General features: G+C 42.4%; 1 protein-coding gene across 1 annotated transcript in view; it reads left to right on the top strand.

Moving 5' to 3' along the window:
* The window catches only part of Cdh17 (cadherin 17), a 56,539-nt gene that overhangs the window by 22,646 nt on the left and 9,019 nt on the right, over positions 1 to 24,874 (top strand). The window contains exons 4-15 of the mRNA XM_028769542.1: positions 1,183 to 1,317; positions 2,194 to 2,332; positions 4,267 to 4,425; positions 4,518 to 4,717; positions 5,809 to 5,940; positions 6,309 to 6,459; positions 10,455 to 10,670; positions 12,614 to 12,690; positions 14,459 to 14,650; positions 19,094 to 19,338; positions 20,697 to 20,827; positions 23,419 to 23,658. Of these exons, the coding sequence (XP_028625375.1) occupies positions 1,183 to 1,317; positions 2,194 to 2,332; positions 4,267 to 4,425; positions 4,518 to 4,717; positions 5,809 to 5,940; positions 6,309 to 6,459; positions 10,455 to 10,670; positions 12,614 to 12,690; positions 14,459 to 14,650; positions 19,094 to 19,338; positions 20,697 to 20,827; positions 23,419 to 23,658 (2,017 nt within the window). The remainder of the gene's footprint in view (positions 1 to 1,182; positions 1,318 to 2,193; positions 2,333 to 4,266; positions 4,426 to 4,517; positions 4,718 to 5,808; positions 5,941 to 6,308; positions 6,460 to 10,454; positions 10,671 to 12,613; positions 12,691 to 14,458; positions 14,651 to 19,093; positions 19,339 to 20,696; positions 20,828 to 23,418; positions 23,659 to 24,874) is intronic.

Here is a 24,874-nt window from a genome sequence, read left to right as displayed (position 1 = left end):
GATAAATCGGTGTTTGCCACTATCTACCAACATTTTTATTCTTTGATGGAGGAACAGCAGGGTCTCACTCCACCTTTCCCATTGACGTTAGACTCAGCTTAAGACACCAACAGCGGCACTGATTATTAATAACCATGTAATATTGAAAAGTAAATTTGTAAAGCCCTGTTTGTCTATGCTGTCTCACCTCGTTTATACACATTGTTGACATGCACATTTCTGCTTCTGAGGCAACCACAGCCTGGTTTCACTCTTGTGTACTTTTGTTACTTTACACAGTATTGGGTCTTTTGTCCTTTATAATGAAGCTTACAGGATCAATATAGATCACGCTGTATGCTTTAAGAATTCATAGCTATCTGAGTTTTCAACTTTGCTAGTATAATAAACATTTCTTCTTGCACTCTAATAATGTAATTCGTGTTTAAAAATTCCAAGACAAATTTTGTATATTATTGTTTACTATCAAAGACTATACTTTATACCTCAAGTCATTTCCGGATAGGTCATATAAATTATACCCCATCAACAATATATCTATTTCTTTGCAGCCTAATACCCATGAGATACACTTAAAATTATTAATGAAGTTGAACAAATTTTATATATTCTTAGTTTCATGTAGAATTCCTATGTTTTATCTGTTGTCTTAAAAGGAGCTGCAACTATCTCATGAAGAGTTACTGATTAGTTTTTCTATGTTGTAAAAAGTCACCACAAAGATTATCATTCAGGAATATGTGACATTGAAGACATCTGTAGACTGTTTTCCTTAACATTAACTTGTGTCTTCATCTTTGTCACAAGTTTTAAAGTATTGAGTAACATCTTTTGGTTCTGGCAATAAAGCTAGAATTCTTAATGTTTCTTAGATTCTAGTAACACCATGGCTCTCAGAGACTCAGTGAAAACTATCTTTTAGCCTTAGCTACAGTTTAAAGTATCACAGTCTTTCCGTAGCATATTGGATAGTATGATACTTTGTTTATAGAGAGAAACGTGTTCCGAATGTTACATAAGGGATGCATGGACAAGATTTTAGCATTTACCACTATAAAAGGCTCAGGGTTTCTTATTCAGCATTTGTACAAATGAAAAAAATGGACATTGGTGTCTTTCTACAGATTCTACAGCAGTGTGTTTTCCTCAGAACCTGATGTAATTTGTTTTTCTTTTTTTCAGTTTAAGGCTAACCCTCCAGCTGTGAATTTTGAACTAACGGGAGAGACAGATGGTATATTTAAGATAGAAAACGATGGACTTCTGTATCATACAAAAGCCCTGGATAGAGAAACAAGAGCAGTCCATCATCTGCAGGTGAGCTGAGACAGTGGGATGACACCCAGGCTTCTGCAGCACCCTCAGTCCTGGAATCCCCTAGCACCTTTATTCCTTGTTTTTTGTTCAGCTCTCCTGACATTGATGCAAAGCTCCAATCCTCATATGACCTCCCTCCCTCCCTTCTTCCTTTCCTCCCTTCTTCCCTTCCTCCTCCCCTTTCTCCCTCCTTCCCCCTCCTCCTTTCCTTTTTCCCTCTTTCTCCCCACCTCTTTGAAACCAACTACAGAGGGCCTTTTGACCATAGTAATCCAATTTACATGATCAAAGTCCCCAGACGACCATACTCATTTGGGTACTGGGGCTGAAACCCACTGTGCCTCTGATGTGCCCTGGTGCTTGGTGTGTGGCTGTTGTGTGGGCCCCACAACCACAGTGATGGCAGCATCAGTGCTGCATAAAGACACTGGGGTCCCAGAATGCAGAAGGACCTAATGGTCCTACTAGAAGTGCTCTTCCTTTTCTTTTCCCCATAGCTTCCTAGTGCATGTCTGAATAGCTAGAAGGGCAGAGTGCTAACTGAAAAAGAGCAAGCTGAAAGCATTTTATCTGTTGCTTTCCGCCATGTGCTCTGTAGACTGACCACTATGCTAGCTCTGAGGAGTCAGCACACTATCATATGGGCAATGTCCTGAGTCCAGTACCCTGGACATCTAGAAAGCCACTGCCATCATGAGGTTGGGTTAACTTATTGGACCCCTATTTTAGCAGCACATAATTTGGGCTTTTGTGGCTTCTTTATCTTCTACAGTCACCAGGCCATTGGTCTTTTGAATTTTAAGTTCCAATAAGTGACTTTTGGGCATGTATCTGAAGTCCAGAGTCACAGGGTGGTATTCTTTTCTTGAACAACAGCTTGCAGCCTTGGATTCTCATGGAGTTATAGTGGACGGCCCAGTCCCCATCATTATAGAAGTCAAGGACATCAATGACAACCGACCTATGTTTCTCCAGTCAAAATACGAAAGCTCAGTGAGGCAGAACTCTCGCCCAGGTAAAATGGCAGTCTGAGTATGTCTGTGGGATGATGAAAGAGTGGAATTCTTATGTAAATTTCACAGCCCTCTGAGTGTTGTTTAGTAGTGCCAATTGTTCTGGACCAAAGTCTCTCATCCTTGGTCCTGTTTAGTCTTGGGTACTATAGGATATTTGAAAGTATCTTTGACCTCTATCAATGAGATGCCAGAAACACTCCCCTTTCTAAGCTGTGACAATTAAAAAATGTCTCTAGGACTTCTAGAGAAATGGCTCAGCAAGAGCCTTTCTACTCTCCAGAGGATCCGAGTTCAGTTCTGAGCACTCATGCTGGGCAGCTCATAAATCGTCTGTAACTTTAGCTTTAAGGCATTCAATGTTTCCTTTTGGCCTCTGTGGGCACCCATATTTGTGTGCACATACCCCTCTCCCCAATTAAAAATAAAGTAAATCATTAAAAGAGTCTCTAGATCTTGACAAATGTACAATGAAAGTCAAAACTATGATTCTTTAGTGAACTTTTGAAGTCCACACAGCTCGAGAACACCCAAGGACTGTCTGGAAAGATGAGCTTGCTCTCCCATATCCTTGTGGGATACTTAGAGTCACTGTTGGCTCCTATCCTTACAGCTGTTCCCCAGCTGTGGCCCATACCTTCTCTGTTGGCCTACCCTCTATGTCTACACCCTCGATCTTTCTATCCACTCATATCAAAGACTCATTTGCGTGACTCAACCCTTTTCTTAGACTTCAGTAGCCACATAACCATTCAGGGATGGCGGCAATGTCCCTGTCTCTTGTCCCTAAGATGGAATACCAATGACTCACTTATGTAGAATTTGCTACATAAGAATCTTCTAGACAGAAACATCTTTTCTCTCCATGAATCAAATCTCTTAGAGAAGTGATTTTCACAATTGGGGAACTTCTGTGTTATCTTAAAAGTTGGAGGGAACACAAAGTTTTAAACCTGTGAATTATTCCTAGTGGTATCCTGGTCAGTGTTTAATAGCTGTTTCTCCTGGGGTGAATGGGAAGAAGTATAATTCCTGCCCTCTGAAAGGTTTCATGGTATAATTACTTTACCATGGCTTATTTCAAATACCAGTGCTAATAATAAATGAGTCTCCTATCCTTTGGGTCTGGGTAGTTTTAATATATGGTGTTCTTATTTGCATGCTTTTTTGTAATTGAATTTATAAAAACTTTTGAAAAACAATTAACTGAAAATTTTCTGGAAATTCAAAATTGTGCTCTCACAAAGTCAGTCTAGTGTAGCATTAGCTAACATATTAGAGAATGAAACACTCATTTAGTAAATAATTTAAAAGAACATAGAGTATTTAATGAAAAGTATTTTTTGAGACAAAAATAGTTTAATGAGGAAAAATGACATCGTTTGAATCTTTGCAAGTTTCTTTTATGTCTGGATGAATAAAAACAATTGGGTTGAAGGTCTGTGTCTGCATCCAGGGTGTCACCACATACTATTTTGGTTGAAGTAGTATATGACAAAAATTAGCCTCACACAGATCTGTAGTTTAGGAAATGAGGAATATTTTAATAGCATTTTCAAATATTATGGACATTCTTTGATATATAACCAAAACTTGAAAAGTGAATGTTTCTTACATATGAATAGCAATAGAGTAATGATATATTTTGTACTAAATTACATTAAAATACAGTAAATTATCTCGTTCTTAAATGGATCTTTTCTGGATGTGATTTCAAACATCGTTAACTTTTTGAAATATGCCTGGAGACTCCTACAGTCTCCTGGACCATACTTTGAAGAAACACTATGGTAAAGATAGGAAACAAAATAAAGTTTAATTTTTCCAGTTAGGAACTCAGATACTTCCTTCCATGCTGTCTGCATCTTGTGAGGCAGGACATGGAGATAGATGGTTTAAGTTTCAATTCTCTTCTTCTGTGTATGTTTGTTACCAGGCAAGCCTTTCATGTATGTCAATGCTACAGACCTGGATGATCCAGCTACTCCCAATGGCCAGCTTTTTTATCAAATTGTCATCCAGCTTCCCAAAATCAACAATGTTATGTACTTTCAGATCAACAACAAAACAGGGGCAATATCGCTTACCCCAGAAGGTGAGTCAAGGCAAGCCCTCACAAACCTCAGTCAGAGGAAAGTCTGTCAACTATGGGGACACATCTTTTGTCCTCCTCTCCTACTTCTATAGGATCCCAGGAGTTGGATCCAGTGAAGAATCCTTCTTACAACCTGGTGGTCTCAGTGAAGGACATGGCGGGCCAGAATGAGAATTCCTTCAGTGATACCACATCTGTGGACATTACTGTTAGAGAGAACATCTGGAAAGCACCAGAACCTGTGGAGATTAGAGAAAACTTGACTGATCCTCACCCCATCAAAATCACTCAGGTAGTACCCAAGTGACATCTATAGCTAACTCAGACCCACACTTTGATGTGTAGAGACCAATGCTGTGGTCCTCACTAATTGTTTTACTAGATACATTTTGCATCATATAATTACAAAACAAAATAAGTAATCAAGGCCCTACATCTCCAAAGTTTCTCCCCCCCCCCTCTCTCTCTCTCTCTCACACACACACACACACACACACACACACACACACACACATTATTGGGGCGTTTTATTTTTTTCATCCAGCAATGTGAAATATAGCTGCTTTCTAGTAGGTTGTATGGCATGTGGAATACCATCAATATATGTTGTTAGTAACAGTATCAGGGAAACCAGGCCCTGTCTATGTATCAGGTCTTACTTTTGAGAATTTTTTGTTGTTGTTTGGAGAATAACTCTGGGGGTCAGTAGTTACTTTTATTCCTGAGATCTTTCAGCCTTTAATATTTGAGGGGGTAAGCCTCATGAGGCATCACAACTAAATGAATGAATGAGTCTAAGTCAGTGGTTCTCAACCTGTGGGTTGCGACCCCTTTGGGTGTTGAATGACCCTTTCACAGGGGTGACATCAGATATCCTGTATATCAGATATCTACATTGCAATTTGTCGGAGTAGCAAAACTACAGTTATGAAGTAGCAATGAGAATACTGTTATGGTTGGGGTCGTCACAACATGAGGGACTGTATTAAAGGGTCTCAGCATCAGGTAGGTTGAGAACCACCTCTTTGAGGAATCTTGTATTGCTCTGAGTTCATCTTAATTTTGGATTCTAGAAGCTCATCATGCATCATATGAAGTGCACTTTGCTTTAAAAAATGTTACACCCAGTCGGAGTTCTAGAACTAAACAACCCACAGACTCTCCCGTGAGTTTGTAAAGATTGTTTCTGGGAAGGAAGAATTCCCTTGTCTGCCGGCCCCCTGGTTGAGAATTTTAAAAACATGTTACTCAATTGCCCTAAGAAACTGCTCATGTGCAGACAGAGTTGTGAGCAATTCCCAAGTGAGAGTATAGAAGCCGTCGATCACCTTTTCAGTCTGTTCACCCTCGCATCTTTCCCCACCACTCGCTTTGGCCATGCAGGTGCAGTGGAATGACCCAGGGGCCCAGTATTCCTTAATCAACAAGGAGAAGCTGCCGAAGTTCCCATTCTCGATCGACCAAGAAGGAAATATTTATGTGACTCAGCCCTTGGACCGGGAGGAAAAGGACTCAGTGAGTGAAACGGGACATTCTGTCGGCCACGGACAAATCCTATGTCTACTTATGGTTGAGGGCAAATTAATTGTACATTTAAAAAAAAACCAAAAACTGGGTTCCAGACCCTAGACGTTTGTGCATTCTCAAAGACATGGTGATTCGATAATTTCCCCACAAATCTAACCAACATACTTAGAACTGAGGAATGAGGGGAAGTGAGTATGTCTGTGTGATGATGAAACTCACCTTCCTCCTCCTCCCTCATTTCTCAGTTCTAAGCATGTTGACACTAAGGTGAGAGATGGTCGGCAAAACAGTTATTATCCTCCACCCATTAAAGGGACAGTGGAGGCGTCTTCTTACCTCTGACCTTCATATTGCAGTATGTTTTCTTTGCAACTGCCAAGGATGAGAATGGAAAACCACTCGCATATCCGCTGGAAGTTCATGTGAAAGTTATTGACATTAATGACAACCCACCAACATGCCTGTCTCCAATTACTGTATTTGAAGTCCAGGAGAATGAAGTATTGGGTAAGAAATGAGAGCTGTTCGATGCCATGGACCTGTCTTTCTTATTGCCTTTCTAGCCTCTGGGGTGTCAGGTAGACCTATTCTGCAGTCCATTGTCCGTGTCTAGAACAGCGCAGAGATCGAAGGTATCATGAGAGTCATACATGTACAGTGCTTTGAAGTGAACACTATCTCTGGTCCTCTTAAGTTGATGCTTTTATAACTGCCATCATTGCCACTGTTTAAATGACAACCACTGCATAGCTGTATCCTGTGTACACGTCCAGAAGTGCCCTCCTTGCAAGATTTTCCCTTCAGTTATTTTATTGGACTTATAAACAGCCCACTTTTAAGAGATAAAACCTCGTCCAGCTTGCTAACGAAGTTGATCCTTTATATCCACAGCCAGATAGATAGTCCACAGTAAGTAGACAATACCAAGTTCAATGTAACCCTGTGGTTACCTCTTGAGAAAGCCAGTGATAACTGAGGAAGCTGGCAAGTGAAGTTAAGCCTCAGGCATGGTTGTCCTTTTGATCTTTCCGTGTTTGAGAAAAATGTATCTCCTGATAGTTTTCCGTTTGTATAGGGACAACACTGTAAGAACGTTAATGACTTCTGAGGGGTTTGTTGTCTCTCCCCTGGATTTGAAGCTTTTGTCTATTTCCTTCTTGGAGTTCAGCCCATTGAGTAGGCTAGCATGTCTTTTGTGTTTGAGCTGTGTGCTTTTTAAGCTTATTAAATCAGCATCTTTGCACTCCCCATGGGTAGGGCCTACCCATCTAGGGATAGACATTTTCTTTGATCCTTCTGCTATGGTTGCAACTCAGTTTTGACACAGCAATCACTTTCCTGGTGGCTTTGTAGGGTTTCTCCCCTGTGATCATTCTTTGCTTCCTGGTATTAGGTGTCACACAGAGGTTGAATATTCTCTGTGTATCCTGTGGAGGGGTGGAGGGGTTCTTTGTTTTATTTACCACGATTCCTGCTTCAACAAGGAAGGGTTAAATCATAGATTGAAAGATTTCAGTAGATGTAAGGAATGAAGTCACAGGGACAATTGTATAATGGAGTAACTATGTAACAGCCAGTAAATACTTGTATTATTACGTTTCACTGAACTTGGGGCTGGTCTGTGGTGATGAAGGTAGAGAAACCTTTTGGAACCTTTCTAGATGATACTGCAAGCCTCGTCATATTGGGCTGTCCATATGCTATATTTGTTATGTATTGCTACATAACAAATTGCTTTCAAATTTAGCAGTTTAAAATGACAGACTCTCATTACATCAGATTCTGTGAGTCAGGAATCTGATTGCAGTTCAGTTGGGCCTCTGATTTGGAGGGACAGGGAGAAGGAGGGAGAGGAAGAGAGAAGCAATGTTGTAGTCTTAGTGTTTCTGTAACGTGTATTTGGAAGTGACACTTGTGCCACATTCATATCTCATCAGGATGGAGTCAGTAGGCTCCACTCACAATTGAAAGGTGGACATCACAGAGCATGGGTACCAGAAGATGGGAGTGTCAGGAGTCATTTGGAGGCTGCCTACTTCATTTAGGAAGAGGATAGTGCAATTTTTTCGACTGGTGAAGTCATTGTTAGTAGAGTAAAATGCTTAGGGTCTCAGTTTCTTGAGACGTGAGAATTTACTTTGGAAAAGTACTTCATGAATTCTTTAAAGAAAGACAAACTCTATCCAACTGTATGTATTTCCATGTGCAGCTTGTGAGAGGTATAGACAGCGCATCTCCTTTTTGAGGCCTTGCTACTTAGCCAGCTATCAAGTAGACATACACCAGTAGAAACATTAACACACATAGGACTGGTTCATTCCCCTTAAGTTTATCCTGTCCTCTTTGCTGTCTTTATATAGTCAGCATCTTATAGGACAGCTTCTACTTTCACGTCTTAACAGTATTGACTACAATTCCTGAATTGCACCTGTGACCAAGACCAGCTTCTCATGAAGTTCTTCCTACCTTAAAATATTCTGCCCCCAAGTGTTGCTGTGCATGTCCCTGAGTCAGATTGGGTTACTGCTTGTCCTGGCTTCAGTCACTTAGAAGCTGGGTGCTTCTTTCTCTTCTGGTTCATCCAGAGCCCTCCTGCTCTCACCAAGGGATGCCTGCAGTGCCAACACTGTGCCTCTGACAGCTGGAAGTTTCCCCGTGGAGAGAAGAGCATCACGTTCTGAGTACCATGTGTGCATTCCAAGAGGAAATGTTCAGAATGCCTTTCTTGAGAGGCTGTGTGTCACAACAAACTTTCCTCAGTTATGATACATTTGGAAAGAAGCAGCTGCTGCTACATGAGTACAAATTCCACATGTCCCATGGGTGCATATATATAGATATTTAGATATAGGTATAGATATAGTTCTTTCTTTTTCCATCCTCTAAAACCCAACCCCTGTAAGAGTCTATATAAGCCAGTGGATGTAAACTGATGTAAATGAAGAGTATGATCCAGTTCAAATAGTGGCATCCAAATATATCTCATGTGGAATTCTTACTGCATGAAAGGAAACCCACATTTCCCATTTTATAGATCTGGATGACCCCAGATTCTATCAGAACTTGCCTAAAGCTGGTGGGACACAGAAGCACATCCACTGACCTCAGAAGCTCCTGGGCCAAAACACACAGAGGCACAGAGTACAGACGGCCATGACATGTGGTGTGTGCGCGCGCATGCGTGAGACTATTGTTTGTGTGCTATCTTTGAGAGGACTCAGTCTCTGTAGTTGTTCACAAAGCTCTCAGAAGTATCCTAGGCTTGGCTTCTTCTAGTTTAGCTGTACTATTTGTCCAGTGTGGTAATGTCTTAGGGCTATGGTAATAAAGCACCACAAATCTGAATCTCTTCATTCTGATGATGGGGAATCTGAAATTATAGTGACGGGATCTTGTGGGAGGACCTGTTGCCTCTTCTGACCCTGACTTAAGCTAGCTGCTGTCAGCAGCCTACAGATCTCTTTTCCTCCTCTTATTCTTCACCTCCCTCTGTGTCTCCACATCCTCCCTTTGTACGTGGATGATTTTACCCCAGTAATGTAGCTGCTTATATCTCTAATGGCTCTATTTTCAAAGAGGGTACCCCACCGAGGTTGGAGTTGGATGTAGATTCCTTTGGGTAGGTGAGGAGCAGGAGGTACCATACTGAACTGCCACTCCTCACCAAATCTATACGTTAATGTTCTAGCTCCTTGTGTGGGATAAATTGTTCCTCCTCCCTAGTTCATAGGATAAAGTTCTAAGTCTTCATACTGTAGAATATGGCTGTGTGGATGTAGATGTTTTAAAGAGGAAATTTGGTAGGATGCCAGGCTGGGTAGGATGAGGGGCTGGGTAGGATGAGTGCTGGGTAGGATGTAGGGCTGTGTAGGACGTGGGGATGGAAGATAGCTTCATCAGTACATTTCTTACCTTGACTCTATAAAGACCTGGGTTAGATCCCCTGACACATACACATAAAGCCAGGCATGGTAGTACATATTTTTAATCCCAGTGCTGAGGAGGCAGAGACCTAAGGTGGGTAACTTCTGAGGAATGATGCTGAGGTTACCCTCCGACTCCCACATTCACATGTATGTATATTCACATGTATGTATACCCACAAACACAAGGAGGATGAGGACCCAATAGTGGCCCTTAATCTAATCTAACTGGAGTTCCTAGGAGAAATTTGGGTGCTAAGGTACAAAAAGGAAGTACTTGGGGAGGAGGAAGAAATAGCCAGGGAGAGAAGACTAGAGGAAAGCAACCTCGTCAACACCTTGATGTCTTGTGTTCAGCCTCTTGGTCTCCCAGAAGGCAGATTTTTGTTTAAGTCTCTGAACTAACAATACTGTATGGCAGTTTTGGCTGCCACAGTGTTCAATGAAGCATACCATGGAAAAATGCAAGGATCCAAAGTAAATCTAAATGTCTTTGTTCACTACTCAAAACTGTTCCCTGGGTTTTCTAGGAAGCTGCTTTATGAACTGGTGTGAATTGTTGTCCTTTCCTCTCCATAGGTAGCAGCATCGGGATCTTTGCTGCTCATGATATGGATGAAGCTAACAATATCAACAGTATTTTAAAGTACAGACTTGTAGACCAAACACCCAAATTTCCCTCAGATGGACTCTTTCTCATTGACGAGTATGAGGGAAAGGTCCAGCTGGGTAAACACTCCTTGAAGAAGCAAGACAGTCCTCAGTACAACTTAACAGTCGAGGTGTCTGACATAGGTAAGCACTGTACCAACGTAGTGAGTTTACTTGGCTGTTTTCCTTTTCCTTAGGATTCATGAGGTTCTTCTTATGCCAGTAGCATTCTCTGCTATTGTTGTGATTTCGAGGAAGCCAGATGTTTTCTCAAGAGCTAGAGGTACAGATCCGGAGACATGGTGTTGTCTTTGGTACTCTGAGAATGAGGTGTCAAGAGGAATTCTGTGACCATCTCAAAGGGCTGCCTTTAAGAAAAAACAGAAAGGAAGCTTCAAAGTCTAGGGGATCCCCAGACAGCAGTACGGGCTTGGTCATGATAGAAGGAGTTTGATAACAATGCTCTAGATCACTGAGCAGTCTAAGAAGAATTCCAAATGGCTGTCAGGAATTCTGAAGGGCATTGTCTCTGGGCATAAGCCTGTCTTTGCATCACTACTTGCTCAGTAATTGTCCAGGGCGGCCAATGGAAGATGAGGTGCAAGTGCAGCCACCAGGTTATCAGTCCAGCTGTTAAAGTGGCAGGGTGCAGTCCCACAACTACTCTAATTAAAAGACAGGAACAATTCTTTCCTCAGCCTTGCTCCAGTATGTATGAAAGCAGTAGAGAGATGTGTCTTTGCCGTTCCTGACAGCAGAGAGAGTTCTGTCTTTTCTTTGAATTGCCCACTGGACAACAATAGGAGACCTTTTTTCCTTAATCCTTGTATACTGTCAATGTGGGTTCTTCTTAACCTCTCCTCTGCTTAGGGCAGAGGAATCTTTAAGAATCTCATGCCAACTTCCTATTCTTCAACGCATCTCTACATCCACAGACAAAATGTGTTGCTATCTCTAGGGTACTCAGAGTCCTAGGAGGTAACTGCCCCATGAAATGATTCTGTAATTGTTTTCTGAGGAATACAGTTTACATAGTTGTAGAAAAGAAAGGACCAGTGGCTCATATGTATTTCTTATTTTTTCCCCTTTCCCATGGATGCTGATATCCTGGGAGAACTTGAGTTAAGCAGATTCCAGTACAAACTGCCTGCCAAGTTCTCAGGTAGCTAGTGAATTGGCACACAGTGAAAGTCTGATGCTATTTAGCACTATGTTAAAAGGTCCAGTGAGGTAAATGTAAATCACGCTGTCCATAGCAAAGTGACAGACTCTCACATTGGCTGTCTATGCCTGCAGTACTAATCATTCGCCTTGCCAAGGTACCAGACAAAGTCTTAGGGGTACACAGATGAACCAGACCCAGTGTCTGTCCCTAAGGGAGTACCACTTTTGTCAAGAATGATGGACACACACGTTAACAACTCATAGGGACATACTGTCTACTGTCATTGTGGCACTCTTCCTAGACACCGTCCCACAACACACCTGCAGGCCACATTCACCTTGGATCTGGGATCCCCCTGCTGGTTCCAGTTAATCCTCAAATTGTCAAACCACCCTCAAAGCCTGGGCCATTTCTGTGAGCTCCCTATTAGCCTCCCTTGGAAGTAAATTATACCACTTTAACCCTTACCTGGAGGAGAGGAAGCAGGTGACCTTGAACCTGCTCACAATGCTGGGTGGAATGGATGCTAGACAGATGCACTCAGAGAGGGAACTACAGCCTGTGGGATGCTTGGCAGAATGGTGCAAGGGGGCAGTTTTGCTTTGGGCATCAGAGATTATATAACATTCACTTGTCAGGTAAGGGAGATGCTTCAGAGAAAAGCAGCCATCCTGGTTGTTGAAAAACCTTCCCAAGGATAGGGCAGTGGGATGCTCAGGAGAGCATCTCAGGGCCCAGTCTGGCTTCCACCTCCTCTTTTGACCTGCTTGTGGGTGAGGTAGGGGGCAGAGCAGCCTCCATTCACAGGATCTGTGAAATTGTGGCAGCAGTTGTCATGTCGCTTGACAATGTTTCCTTACCAAGCCCTGATGCCTGTGCATGATTTCCAATGAGAATTCTGTGGTGTGACTTTGGTTTTCAGATTTCAAGACTCTCTGTTCTATTCAAGTCAACGTTATTGATATCAATGATCAGATTCCCATCTTTGAAATATCAGACGTGAGTAGATGTCAATATTTGTTTTATTTTTATTTGGATCATATTACTGACTGCTTAATTTAAATAAAAACACAGACAATGTGCTAGGTAGCCTGGTCAATGCATCAATCACAACCAGATACCATCTTTACATGAGTCCTTAGGGGCACTAAGGTCTACTGAGAATATCTGGGGATGTTATTTATAAACTCTTGCCAGCAGCTCATTTATTCTAAATGCTGCTTAAAAGCTACAACCACAATCTTTTTCAGATTGAAAATTAAAGGCTGCTGGTGTCGTGTTATAGATTTTGCACACAGTGGACAGTAGGTAGAGCTGTTAGATCTAGGCCAAGCATTTGGGATTAGACATATTGGCGACTTTAACTCATTTTGTATTAAACCAGGTAAGAGGAAAGGAAAGGAGAAAAAATATCTCTGGCTTAAGCCTAAGAGAAATGTGCTCCCTCTATTCGAAGGAATTAGCATTGGATGCAAATAAAGTAAGAAGTATCAGGGCAGAAAGGACATCAAGGCAAATGGCTGAGGTCATGGTCTGGTGTTATCATTGCACCCTTAAAAGGAATGTCTCGATTTATTTAGCTCCAGGGAGAGAGAAGCCCACTTGACAAGATTGTTATGTTAGAAGTCAGTTTTGAGGCGTCCCAGAGCCTCCTGATGATGTTCATAAATCAAAACAGGGCAAGGCTGTAACAAAGAAGGGAATTAATTTACAGTAGAGCTCAGAACCATAAGAAGTGTGATGGAACGTATCTTGTCTAACAGCCACTGAGCTTAAGCAAGCATGAAATAAAGAATTCATTTTTTGTAGCTTCTATCCTCTGGGGCATTTTTCACTTCCCAGTGTTGTGTGTTCCCTGCATTTCAGCAGATAGTGGCAAGTAGATTGAGCAGAAGAATTCTGCAGTGGGGAGTTTAAAAGCTTGGAGATTCAAACCTGGCTGGAGAGGAAGTGGTCTTACTTATTCTGTTGCCAGCATCTTCTTTTGGACCCTGGCTGTTACGACTTTTGAGGTCATGATGTTGAGAAGAGTGGATCTTGGAGCTTCAGGGGAGTCAGAATGCTTTATGGGGGTGTGATGAACACAGGCTTTGGAGGTTTGGGTTCGATCTTACTAGCTGTGTTAGCTTGGGTGAGGTTGACTATGTTAGCCCTTGGCTCCTCTGTCAAATGTCACTGGTAAGTTTGAGGCCCTCTAGTGTATTTTGCTGCTCATCATTCATAAGTGCTGTATACCAGCCATTCAGAGACTCTACATGCATTATCTCCTGATGACCACAGGTTACATTCTCCTATTAGACATGACAGAGTCCATGTTTAAAGAAATGAGATAACTGCACCATTCCATTAACAAACAGCAAGTTTAGAATTGGTAGCCAACTCTGACTTCAATGTTTTGGGCTCCTAATGTCTATCCCTTGGTTGATTCAGGAATTAGAAGTATCTGTTACACTGTAGGCACTTCTCATATTACAGCTATCTGTATCATTATTATTCAAGTAATTATAGTTATTAAACATGTGGATGTTGGAGGGGAAGTCTATTTTAGAATCGTTCTAGAATGTCTAAGTTGTTATGCTCCTTGGTATGGATTTCAGTTCTTAAGTACAAATGATGTTAAAACCAACATCACATGTTCACCAAAAGGAAAACCATGCTGGGTATGAAAGCCAGCTGTGACCTCTGTCCTGAGCCCAGATATGTTAGCCTTTTGGCCAGTAAACTCAATGACATGGACCTTCTGTTTCCTTTCTTGTTTCTTCCTCAGTATGGCAGCAAGACTCTCTCTGAAGACACAGCCATTGGATCCACCATCTTAACCATCCAAGCTACAGATGCTGATGAGCCATTTACAGGGAGCTCTAAAATTCTGTACAAGATTGTACAAGGAGACTCTGAGGGAAGACTGGAAGTTGTCACAGATCCCAAGACAAATACAGGATATGTCAAGATCAAAAAGGTAGATAGCCCACTTAATAATTATTAGTAAAATACATAAAATAGATTATTCTACCCATGATGATGTCAGGACCAATAGGCAGAGATGACATGTGCACATGCACACAGAAGTCATCTGATATGGATACTTGGATACTGGGAACCAAACTAAGATCTCTGCAAATGTTTAACTTCTAAGCCTCCTCTCTAGCTCCAGAGATGAGACTGTAGACAGATGCTCTTTATGCGATTAACATGGGCATGCATAGAGCTAATCAGGAAGGTGATCCCAAGTTTTAAGACAGAGGAGACAGATGTGAAATGAAGGAAGGTGACAGATTTTAGTTAGCTGATGAGTCTGAGTGAAGGGCCAGTGCTTTTCACCACAAGGAACTTTGAAAAATTACAACTCCATCCTTTACCATGTTCCTAAGCCCAGTTGGCTCTTTCCCCCTCCTATAAAGACTAAAGAGTTTGGATATAAAGTGTTAACTCACAGTTCCCATGCCTTTCTCCAGGGTCTCCAACTTTCCCTCAGCCTATTCCCATCCCTCACCATGTACCTGAGTCTCAATTTTTCTCTTCTGTAGCTGCATAATTTGTGTTAGAGCTCATCATGGGCTTGCCAGGTAACTCATTTGGAACCATCCAATGGGTATTGAGTCAACGAACTTTTCATGGGGAGAGTGCAACCGAGAGAATGCAACAGGGATAGGTGCAACCGAGAATCTGCTGGAGTATTGCTTGTTGGTTGGGGCTGAAAAAAAAAAAGGCTAAGGAAATGTTTTGAACTAGAGTAATGGAAAGCTGAAAGTAAAGGCTAAAAGCGGAGGCCAAGTAGATTAGTTGCACAGAAAATGAAAAATAGCACAGGGAAAAAAATAATGCCAGCCTGGAACTAGTCACAGGATTGCATTGGCTATTTGAATGTGAAATGTTGCCCACAGTCTTGTGTGTTTGGACACTTGGTCTCAAGCTGGTGGTGCTGTTTTGTAAGGCTTTGGATCCCCCAGGAGGTGAAGCTTTGTCTGATAAACTATGGCCAGAATTAAGAAGTTTTACCAGCCTTATCTCCTATCCATTCATTTGCTTTGTGGCACCGGACACAATGTGACCAGCCACACCTTTCTTGCTGAGTTGGGCTGTGTCTCTTTGTAAGCTGTGAGCCAAAGTAAATTCTTCCTCCCTTAAGCTGCCTCTTGTCAGATATTTAGTGACAACAAGAAAAGAGTGTGCACTGTCACCTCTACATCATCTGACAAGGGTGCCTACTGGGTTCAGCAGAGTTCAGTGTATAACACCCATAACCTGTGGATGTCTGACATTTGGGGAACATGATCATAGCTTCTTCCTCCATACTTGGCTATCTACGTGGAAAGAGAACATGGAAAGATGGAGGAAGGGGTGTTTTTTCAGAATTGGGAGTGGGTAGTCTGCAAAGCATGGTGGTATATAAGTCTTTGCTGCAGGACTGGGACATCTCTCTCTTCCCACCACTCTAGGGACTCAGAGAAGATAGGGGGATGTCTATCCCAGTAAACAACTATCACATGTCATTTTTTCTTTGTGGTATTTTATCATGTAGCATCCACAGCTAACCTGACCATGTGTGGTAATTGGATCCTTTAGGGAGATGATGGTAGTGGAGAGCTATAGCTGTCCTTCCACGTAAGCCATACATGAGGTACCATTATAGTGGAGCCAGGCCACACACCAAACACTTGCCATCCTTGTTTTGTATATTGTTATATTTATTGTGTCTAGACTATTGCTTGACACATGGCAGATGAAGATATTGAGTATTGCTTGATTGAATGAATAATTGAAATTTGTTTTGTGTTCAATTACTAATAATCACATAAGCAATCTTAGAACCGCTGTGTTAGGGACCTGCAGTCTCAGCTCTCTATTCCCCAGGTACTGTGACAACAGTCCTTGAGTGTCAAAATTTGGCAGGCTGACCACTAGAAGGTAATCTCAGAACATAGCCGGAGTCCTGAAACTCTGAAGGTCACAAGCTATATACCAGAGGCTTATCTTCCTATTCGCAATGATCAAGGGAGATACTGTGTTTTTAGCCAAGCTAAATACTTAACAGTCTCTCCTCCAATAACACCAAGCATATCTCTGTGAGAGCATTTTGGTAATGGACATAAACAGTTTATATATATGGCATATACACATGTGTGGGTGCATCCAGAAGGCCAGAGAAAGATCTTGTGTATCTTCTTGTACTACAATTTTCTTTCCATTGAAACTCTCAAGGATCAAGCCTTTTATCTATGTACCCTCTAATTGATGTACTCTGGGTACTGTGTGTCAGGGAGAAGATGAGGAGTGAGATGACTATACCACAGTCTTTCCTCTCACAGAGCTGATGACCAGTGACAAGACAGAATAAGAACAATATGACCAAAGCTCTGGCTCGGGTGCTGTGTAGTTGCAGAGGAAGTGTAGCCCATCTGTCTAGGCTATGTGGTAGGATGAGGAAACGGATGAGGAGACCAGCAATGCTCAGCTCCTGGAGGAAAGGGATTCGTTCAGATGTGAGAAGGGCAGGCTGAGCCAATGTAATCTGTGTCTGTCTTGCACTTCATGAATGGATGCCACTACTACTGTGTACTGATGACAGAATGATACAAGGCCTAGGTGTCGTGAGTCCTTCAGAACAATACACCTGCATAAAGTCATGAGTGCTGCTTCCTAACGTATAGCATCTGTCTTAGTTAGGGTTTTATTGCTGTGAAGAGACACCATGACCTAGGAAACTCTTATAAAGAAAACATTAAATTGGGATAGGCTTACATTTTCAGGGCCTTAGTTCATGATCTTCATGGTAGGAAGGATTTCGGTGTCCAGGTAGACATGGTGCTGGAGAAGGAATTCAGAGTTCTACATTGTGATTCAAAGCAACAGAAGGAGACTGGGTGCTACACTGGACATAGCTTGAGCATATAGAAGACCCCAAAGCCCGCCCCTACAGTGCCACATTTCCTTCAACAAGGCAAAACCTGCTCCAACAAGGTCATATCTCTAATAGTGCCACTCCCTATGGGTCAAGCATTTATACACATGAGTCTATGGGGCCCATTCCTATTCAAACCACCACAACATCCTTTTGGGCTTTGCACTAGTTCTGTTTAGTTTTTGACACTTTAGGGCCTTTTGAGAGTCCAACAACAAAACTAAAAAACAGTAAAAAACTACGTGACTGTTGGACAGTGGAGGCGCAGGCCTTTAATCCCAGCACTTGGGAGGCAGAGACAGGTGAATTTCTGAGTTCGAGGCCAGCCTGGTCTACAGAGGGAGTTCCAGGACAGCCTGGGCTATACAGAGAAACCCTGTCTCGAAAAACAAAACAAAACAAAACAAAACAAAAACAAAAACCCCAAACAACAACAACAACAACAACAACAAAACCCAAAAAACCAAAACTACATGACTATTTGACTGGGGCTGGCAAGATGGCTCAGTGGGTGAAGGCACTTACTCCATAAGCCTGACCACCTGAGTTTTACCCACATGGTGAAAGAAGAGAGCTAACCCCCACAACTTACCTTCTTATCTTAGTACATGTACTATGGGATGGATGTACCAACATACATATACATACACATACAAATGATGGAATTTTAAAAGTCCACGTGCCTCCATCTTAAAATAACAATAACACACACACACACACACACACACACACACACACTATTTAGATTTTAGTTTACATGGGTTCAGAGTCCTATGGGATCCTTGAGTCTTGAGATGACGCCCTACACTGGAGGGGCTATCTGGCCTCTCTTCTATAGAACAATAGATTCCTGCTTAGGGGGGGTATGAGGTTCCATGGGCCAGTTGCTTATAGGATAGATAAATCTATCTGTGCTGGCACATGTAGTTAAGCATATCCTTGAAAAGTTACAGAATTTGTAATGGACTGTTTTCTGAACCAACTCTTTCCATCTTAGGTAGCCTGCTTGTTAAGTTCTCCCTTACATAGAGCCAGAATCAATGTCCTGTTCTCACTCCTGGTCCTGTCTATCCAGGTGGACCAGAAACACATCTTCCTGCTGGCATGACCTCTGCTCACCTCTCCCAGAGTCTTGCATTTTGGGTCTTGGGTTCTGAAATCACTGGGAAGTGATCTTCTGTATCATGTGAACACGTCCGTAGTACAAATATTTTTCTAGATGCTCTTGTCTGAGGAGAATCAAGATTTTGCTGAGAAGACACGTAGGGTGCACCAGGGTTGTTAAATGAATCTGAGGAGGGCTGTGTTAGATTCTCTCTCCCTGACAGCCCATGTACATGAAACCACTCAATGCTCTGATGGCACCTGAATAAAGTTGTGTTATGGTTTTCTTGAGAACAAGGTTTCAACTAAGATTGTGTGAGTTTTAAAAGAAATAAATCCTTTAAGGGAGCTACTCACCTCAAGATTAATTTCCCCTTGTTTTCTCTTCCTCCACAGCCTCTTGATTTTGAAACTCAGCCAGTTACTAGCATTGTGTTCCAAGCAGAAAACCCTGAGCCGCTGGTGGAAGGTGTAGAGTACAATGCTAGTTCTTTTGCCTCCTTCGAGCTGATTGTGACGGATGTGAATGAAGTACCTGTATTCCCCCAGCAAATATTCCAAGCAAACATCAGCGAGGATGCTGCTGTAGGCACAAAAGTGGGCAGTGTGACTGCCAGGGATCCTGAAGGCCTGGCTGTGAGGTACAGGGCAGCGGGGCTAGGCAGGCCTACTTGCATGCTGCAACCATAGCCAGAAGGAGAGCTGGCAAGGCAGAGAAGCAGCGTGCACTGGCTTAAGAACTGGGGCAATGGAGCAGACATTAGAAGCAGGGTCTCTATCCTTGGTTCAGTGTGTCAGACATATGGCTTTAGGAGCCATTTTGTTTCCTTGCTGCAGGCCTCAGTTGAGATCTGGTGAAGGTACAAGGTGGGAGCCCCGCCCCCTGAGATTGGGTGAGCCATGTCCAGGCCCTAGGTCTAAAATGTTGAGGTTCAAGAGAAGCTTCCTATGGAAAATAGACTGGAGTTGTGGAGAGATAAAACCCAGAAGTAGAAAAAACCACCTTAGAGGGCAAAGGGAATAAATGTAGGGATCCTGGGCTCCTCCTCTATCTGGAAAGCTAGGCTGGGGCTCATCCCCTCATTCACAGGGCTAGTGTTCAAGGTGAGATGCTAAGACAATATTTCTCTGTGGCCACATCTTTCCCATTTACTGCTGCCTACGCATATCCATACACTGTGCACACACCAGGATGCTCTTGGCCTCTCTGTCTGGCTTGTGTATCTCTGTGGGACCCTTCTTGTCTGTGTCAACATCTTCAGAAGGCTTTTCTAAGTCCAAGCATCCACTCTGTGATTCTAAGCATGTATGCTGTATTTACCAAACTTTACTGGATTATTTGTGTATCTAAAGGCCTCACTCTTCAATTCTTGCCTCAGCCCTGTCTGCTGAAGTTGATGTTTCTATAGTGAAGGCTTGCCAGGCCATGAGCAGCCTGTGTCTCCAAGATTTCCTGCTCAGGTTTCCTTAGCAGGGTGGTGTACTGAAAGCTTTCAGAAGACATATACTTCAGTTTGGAATCTTGATTGCCAGGAAAATATAACTTTTCTCCCAGAGCTTGTCACTCTGCTATGCATAATGAAACAAGCACAGAACCATACCGTAGAGGAGTGACACGCAACCTTCCTAGTGCTGCAACCTTTAAATTTAGTTCCTCACATTGTGTGACCCTCAACCATAAATTTATTTTTGTTGCTACTCCATAACCGTAATTTTGCTACTGTTATGAATCATGATGTAAATATCTGTGTTTTCAGATGGTCTTAGGTGACCCTGTGAAAGGGTTGTTTGATCCCCAAAGGGGTGGAAACTCATAGCTTGAGAACCATTGCTGTAAAGACAGTTCTTCTTCCAAAGAGGGATGTGTAAATGAAATGCAGATTCGGTGATTCTGCTCCATAGTACACCAAAATGATGAAAGTATGTCGGGGAAGCACAGACTATCTTCCGTTTTCATGCAAAGTAACACAAGATTTCTTCTGCTCTCCCCCTCGTGAAGTTATTCTCTGAAAGGCGATAACAGAGGGTGGCTTAAAATCGACTCCGTCACTGGTGAGATATTTAGCGCTGCTCCGATGGACAGGGAAACAGAAAGTGTGTATCGAGTACAAGTGGTGGCCACTGAAGTAGGTGAGCAAAACAAAGCACAACCAGATCACAGATTATTGGGGGGTGGGGGAACATCAATAAAAATGAGTGAGAAGGCAAGAGAAGATTAAAAATCATTGTTGAGTATGACCATAAAGCCATAGGCAAACAGGTACAAAAGGGAGGAAGGGAGTGTGAGTGTGTGTGTAAGAGTGTGTATGTGTATGAGTGTGTATGTGTGTGTGTGACTGTGAGAGTGTGAGCGTGTATGAGTGTGTGTGCGAGTGTGTATGAGTATATATGAGAGTGTGTGTGTGTGTATAAGTGTGTGTGTCTGAGTGCGTGTATATTTTCACCCCCTCGTGGTTGTGTTAGAGAACACTTGTGCCAATCTGTGCTTCAACTAGGCAGAGTTTCCCCAAGGCTGGCAGGGTATCAGGGATGCTTGCTGTCTGCTCTGGTTTTCTGTAGGGACTAGAGCCTCTTCTTGGAATGTTCTAGAGTCCCTAGCTAACCTCCCTCTCTACCTCCTCAAATGGGACTGCGGGCTTCTACTAATCCGGAAACCAGTGGCCCACAGAGCCTTAAATTATAGCCCCTTGGCGCTGATGCTTTTTTAGAGCACAAAACGTTTTATGCAAGGCTGTCCTCCAGAAAGCTTGTGTACCTGTGACCTGGGAGTCCATCCTTGGGGATTCTGATTCAGCTGGTATCTGAACCTGGGTATCTGCTGCTTCAGTGAGGCAAGATAAACTTTGAAAGGGAAGACAATTGCACAGATATGCCAGGATGTTTGGACCATCCTTACATAAGCCTTGCATCCTATTTAACTCAGCTGTGACACAAGTTGACCACTGATTCTGAACACGGAATTCCAAGAAAAATTTCAGATTAAAATGAAGATAAATTCACAGGAATAGTATGGAATCCAGGGATAAGGCTGCTAATTAAAACATTGAGTGTTGTTAAATGGAATTTTCCATCTTGCAGTAGGAATTCTGTGGATCTTGTGCTGATCAAGGACTCTAATTAGCTAGTAATGTATCTGTTTGGCTTATAAAAAAAAGATGAGAACAGAGCTAATTACTATCAAACAAATACAGTTTTAGACCAAAAAAATAATAAACTTTTAAAATACAAAGCCCCAAATTAGAGGCAGACATGGGAGGGGGAGAGAGAAAGGAATCATAAAAATGTATGGGAAAAATGGAGAAAACCAAAATGACCGTAGTTAAGTTCAACTCCAGCAAGGCTGTTTATTATTGGAAGGATGTACAAATAGACAAGGGCTTGCTGAGACAGGGACAGTCTCTGCCTCCTGCTACACATTCTGCTATCAGGACGTATATGTTTAACTGGTGATATAAACCTCCCAGTAAGTTCGAGGGAGGTTTCCATTTAAACCTTGATGCTGTGCCTTCTTCTTGATCCCACGACGATCAACATTTTACTTTGCACAAGTTTCTAAGTGGTTTTCACATTTTAGAAGTCTCATGGATTGTGACCATGAGCCAAAACCTGTTCTATTTTCAGTTGTTGGGACCAAAATAATAATGTTAATAGACCAAACAACTTCAAGGCCATCTGTGGACTTGTCTTTGGTTTAAGAACAGTCGGAGACATAAAAGACACTGTGAAGAAAATCAAGAAAACAAGGCTTCCTGGAATCAAAGCAGGAGCCATAAAACACTTTACAGGAACATAAGTAGCGACCAATCATCAAAGCAGTGCCTGCGTGAGGTCAGACAGGGACAGTCAGGGTCAATTGTACTACACTGGATGCCTCCTGTGTACTTCTGTTATTGACCATACTTTGTGCACAAAGAAACCAAGGCATTGAGAAATTGATTTGCCCAAGAGCGCATGGCTACCCTTCGTCATAATGAAGAAGACATGGTCTTTATCACTCTAGCATGACATGACATTTGTGCAACCATTTGCTTTTTTCTTTTTATGTGTGAGATCTCCACAAAGATCTTCAAACAGCCATGTGCTTCTCAGTTGAGGAAATGAAGCTTAGAAGATGGGTTAGGTTGTGGAAGGCAGTGGGAAGTGATGGAGGGTGTGGCCGATAGGGACCTTTCCACTGTGCACTGCTGTGTGAACTTAGCTCGGTCACATAGCTTTTGAGTGTCACTCTTCTCCTCTGTAAAGTTCAGAGTTGTCTTGAAGACAGGCAGGCATACACACACACACACACACACACACACACACACACACACAGAGTTAGTATTATCATTTAAACATTTAAAACATTTTTATTACATTTATTTGTGTGTGCATGTGTGTACGTATGTGGGTGTACATGTGTGCGTGTATGTGTGTGTTTGTGTGTACATCAAAGAATAATTTATGGGAGTCAGTTCTCTGTACTCGATGTGGCTTCCAGGGATCAAAGTCATGTCACCAAGTTTGGTAGCAAGTATCTTTACCCACTGAGCCATCTTGTTGGTTCCATTTAAACATTTTAAGCAGTACTAAAATTAAGTCTGTAATTTTAAAAACTTCCTTCTACTACTTTAATAGAGTCAACTACTTAATATTGATCTTTTTTTTAAGAAAGGAGAAACATGATTCCTTATGAAGGATGATAATAATGCTTGGAACTATAATCTAACCCTTCAATGTCCTAGGTGGGTCCTCTCTGAGTTCTACGGCGCATTTCCACCTGGCCCTCATGGATGTGAATGACAACCCCCCTCGCCTAGCTAAAGACTACACAGGCTTGTTCTTTTGCCATCCTCTCAGCGCCCCTGGGAGCCTCATCTTCGAGGCCACTGATGATGACCAGCAGTCACGTTGGAGGCCCAAGTTTACATTCGCCCTTGGCAGAGAAAGCTTTCAAAATGACTGGGAAGTTTCCAAAATCAATGGTGAGTTATCAAATGTACAGTGAGAAAAATCAATATCGGATAAAGGAATTATTGTGTGTGTGTGTGTGTGTGTGTGCGCGTGCACGCGCGCGTGCGTTTGCTGGGCTTTATAACTCACCACAGAATTTTCTTCTTGTCCCAAGAAAGCAGATCGTGCTCTGGAAGCACACAAGGAAAGTCTTCAAAGCCCCCAGGCTTTGCAGAAAGGGAAGCTTGACACCACAGCATCCTGGTTGGTGTACATGGATAGATGAACAATTTGAACATCAGTTGTAAATTTCCAGTGAAGCTGAGAATCACATTTGATAATATTTTTATTGAAACAATTAACATATAGTAAACTTACCATATGTTACATTTCACTAATGTATACTTTACAAGAATTCACACATACACACATATACACACATACACACATACATACACAGATACACACACACACACACACACATGCACACACACCCATCAGACCAGCACAATCAAATGACTATTTTGCCACTTTCAAGCTTTTTCTTACCTTATTTTTGCTGCCCCACCCACCTCCTTAAGCCCACCCTGTTTTTCTCAGCCAATTGGCGATCTTTCTGTTGCTACACATCAGTCTTTTCATAACTTCATGCACTCCCAGCTTCTTCCTCTCAGCATGATTATCTGGGTGTGTGTTCTTGCTGTGTACACTAGAGCTTCATCTTTTTGTTGTGTTGTAGCATTACAGTGTCCCCATTCTCTTGGTGACTGTGTTTTGCTGGGCACATGTGTGCACAAGTGTGTTAGGAGCATGACTTATTATGCTTAATAGTTGAACCCCAAGGAGTGGAGTGACCACATCAATGGTAGGTTAATGCTTAGCTAGTTCAGAAAAGGTCCAACTATTTCCCAGTTTGTTCTGGCATTTTACGTTCCTACCAGCACACAAGACCTCAGCTGCACAGCACCCTCCTCAATGCATTTGCTCAGCTTATCTTTAGCCATTCCAGTGTGTGCACATCAATCTCCTGTTATAGTCTTTATTGGTATTTCCCCAGTAACTAATGTTTTAAGCCTCTCTTCAAGTAGTGATTTGCCATAAGTGATGCATCTGATCAAATTTTGTTCCCAGATTGGGCTCTTCAGCTTCTATTGTTGAATTCTCTCCCTCCCTCCCTCCCTCCCTCCCTCCCTCCCTCCCTCCCCCCCCTTCCTTCCTTCCTTCCTTCCTTCCTTCCTTCCTTCCTTC

Source organism: Grammomys surdaster, unplaced genomic scaffold (genome assembly GCF_004785775.1).
Source record: "Grammomys surdaster isolate TR1022 unplaced genomic scaffold, NIH_TR_1.0 64, whole genome shotgun sequence".
Classification (NCBI taxonomy): Eukaryota; Metazoa; Chordata; class Mammalia; order Rodentia; family Muridae; genus Grammomys; species Grammomys surdaster.
The sequence above is the reverse complement of the archived record's forward strand: the minus strand, read 5'-3'. Positions and strand labels throughout refer to the sequence as shown.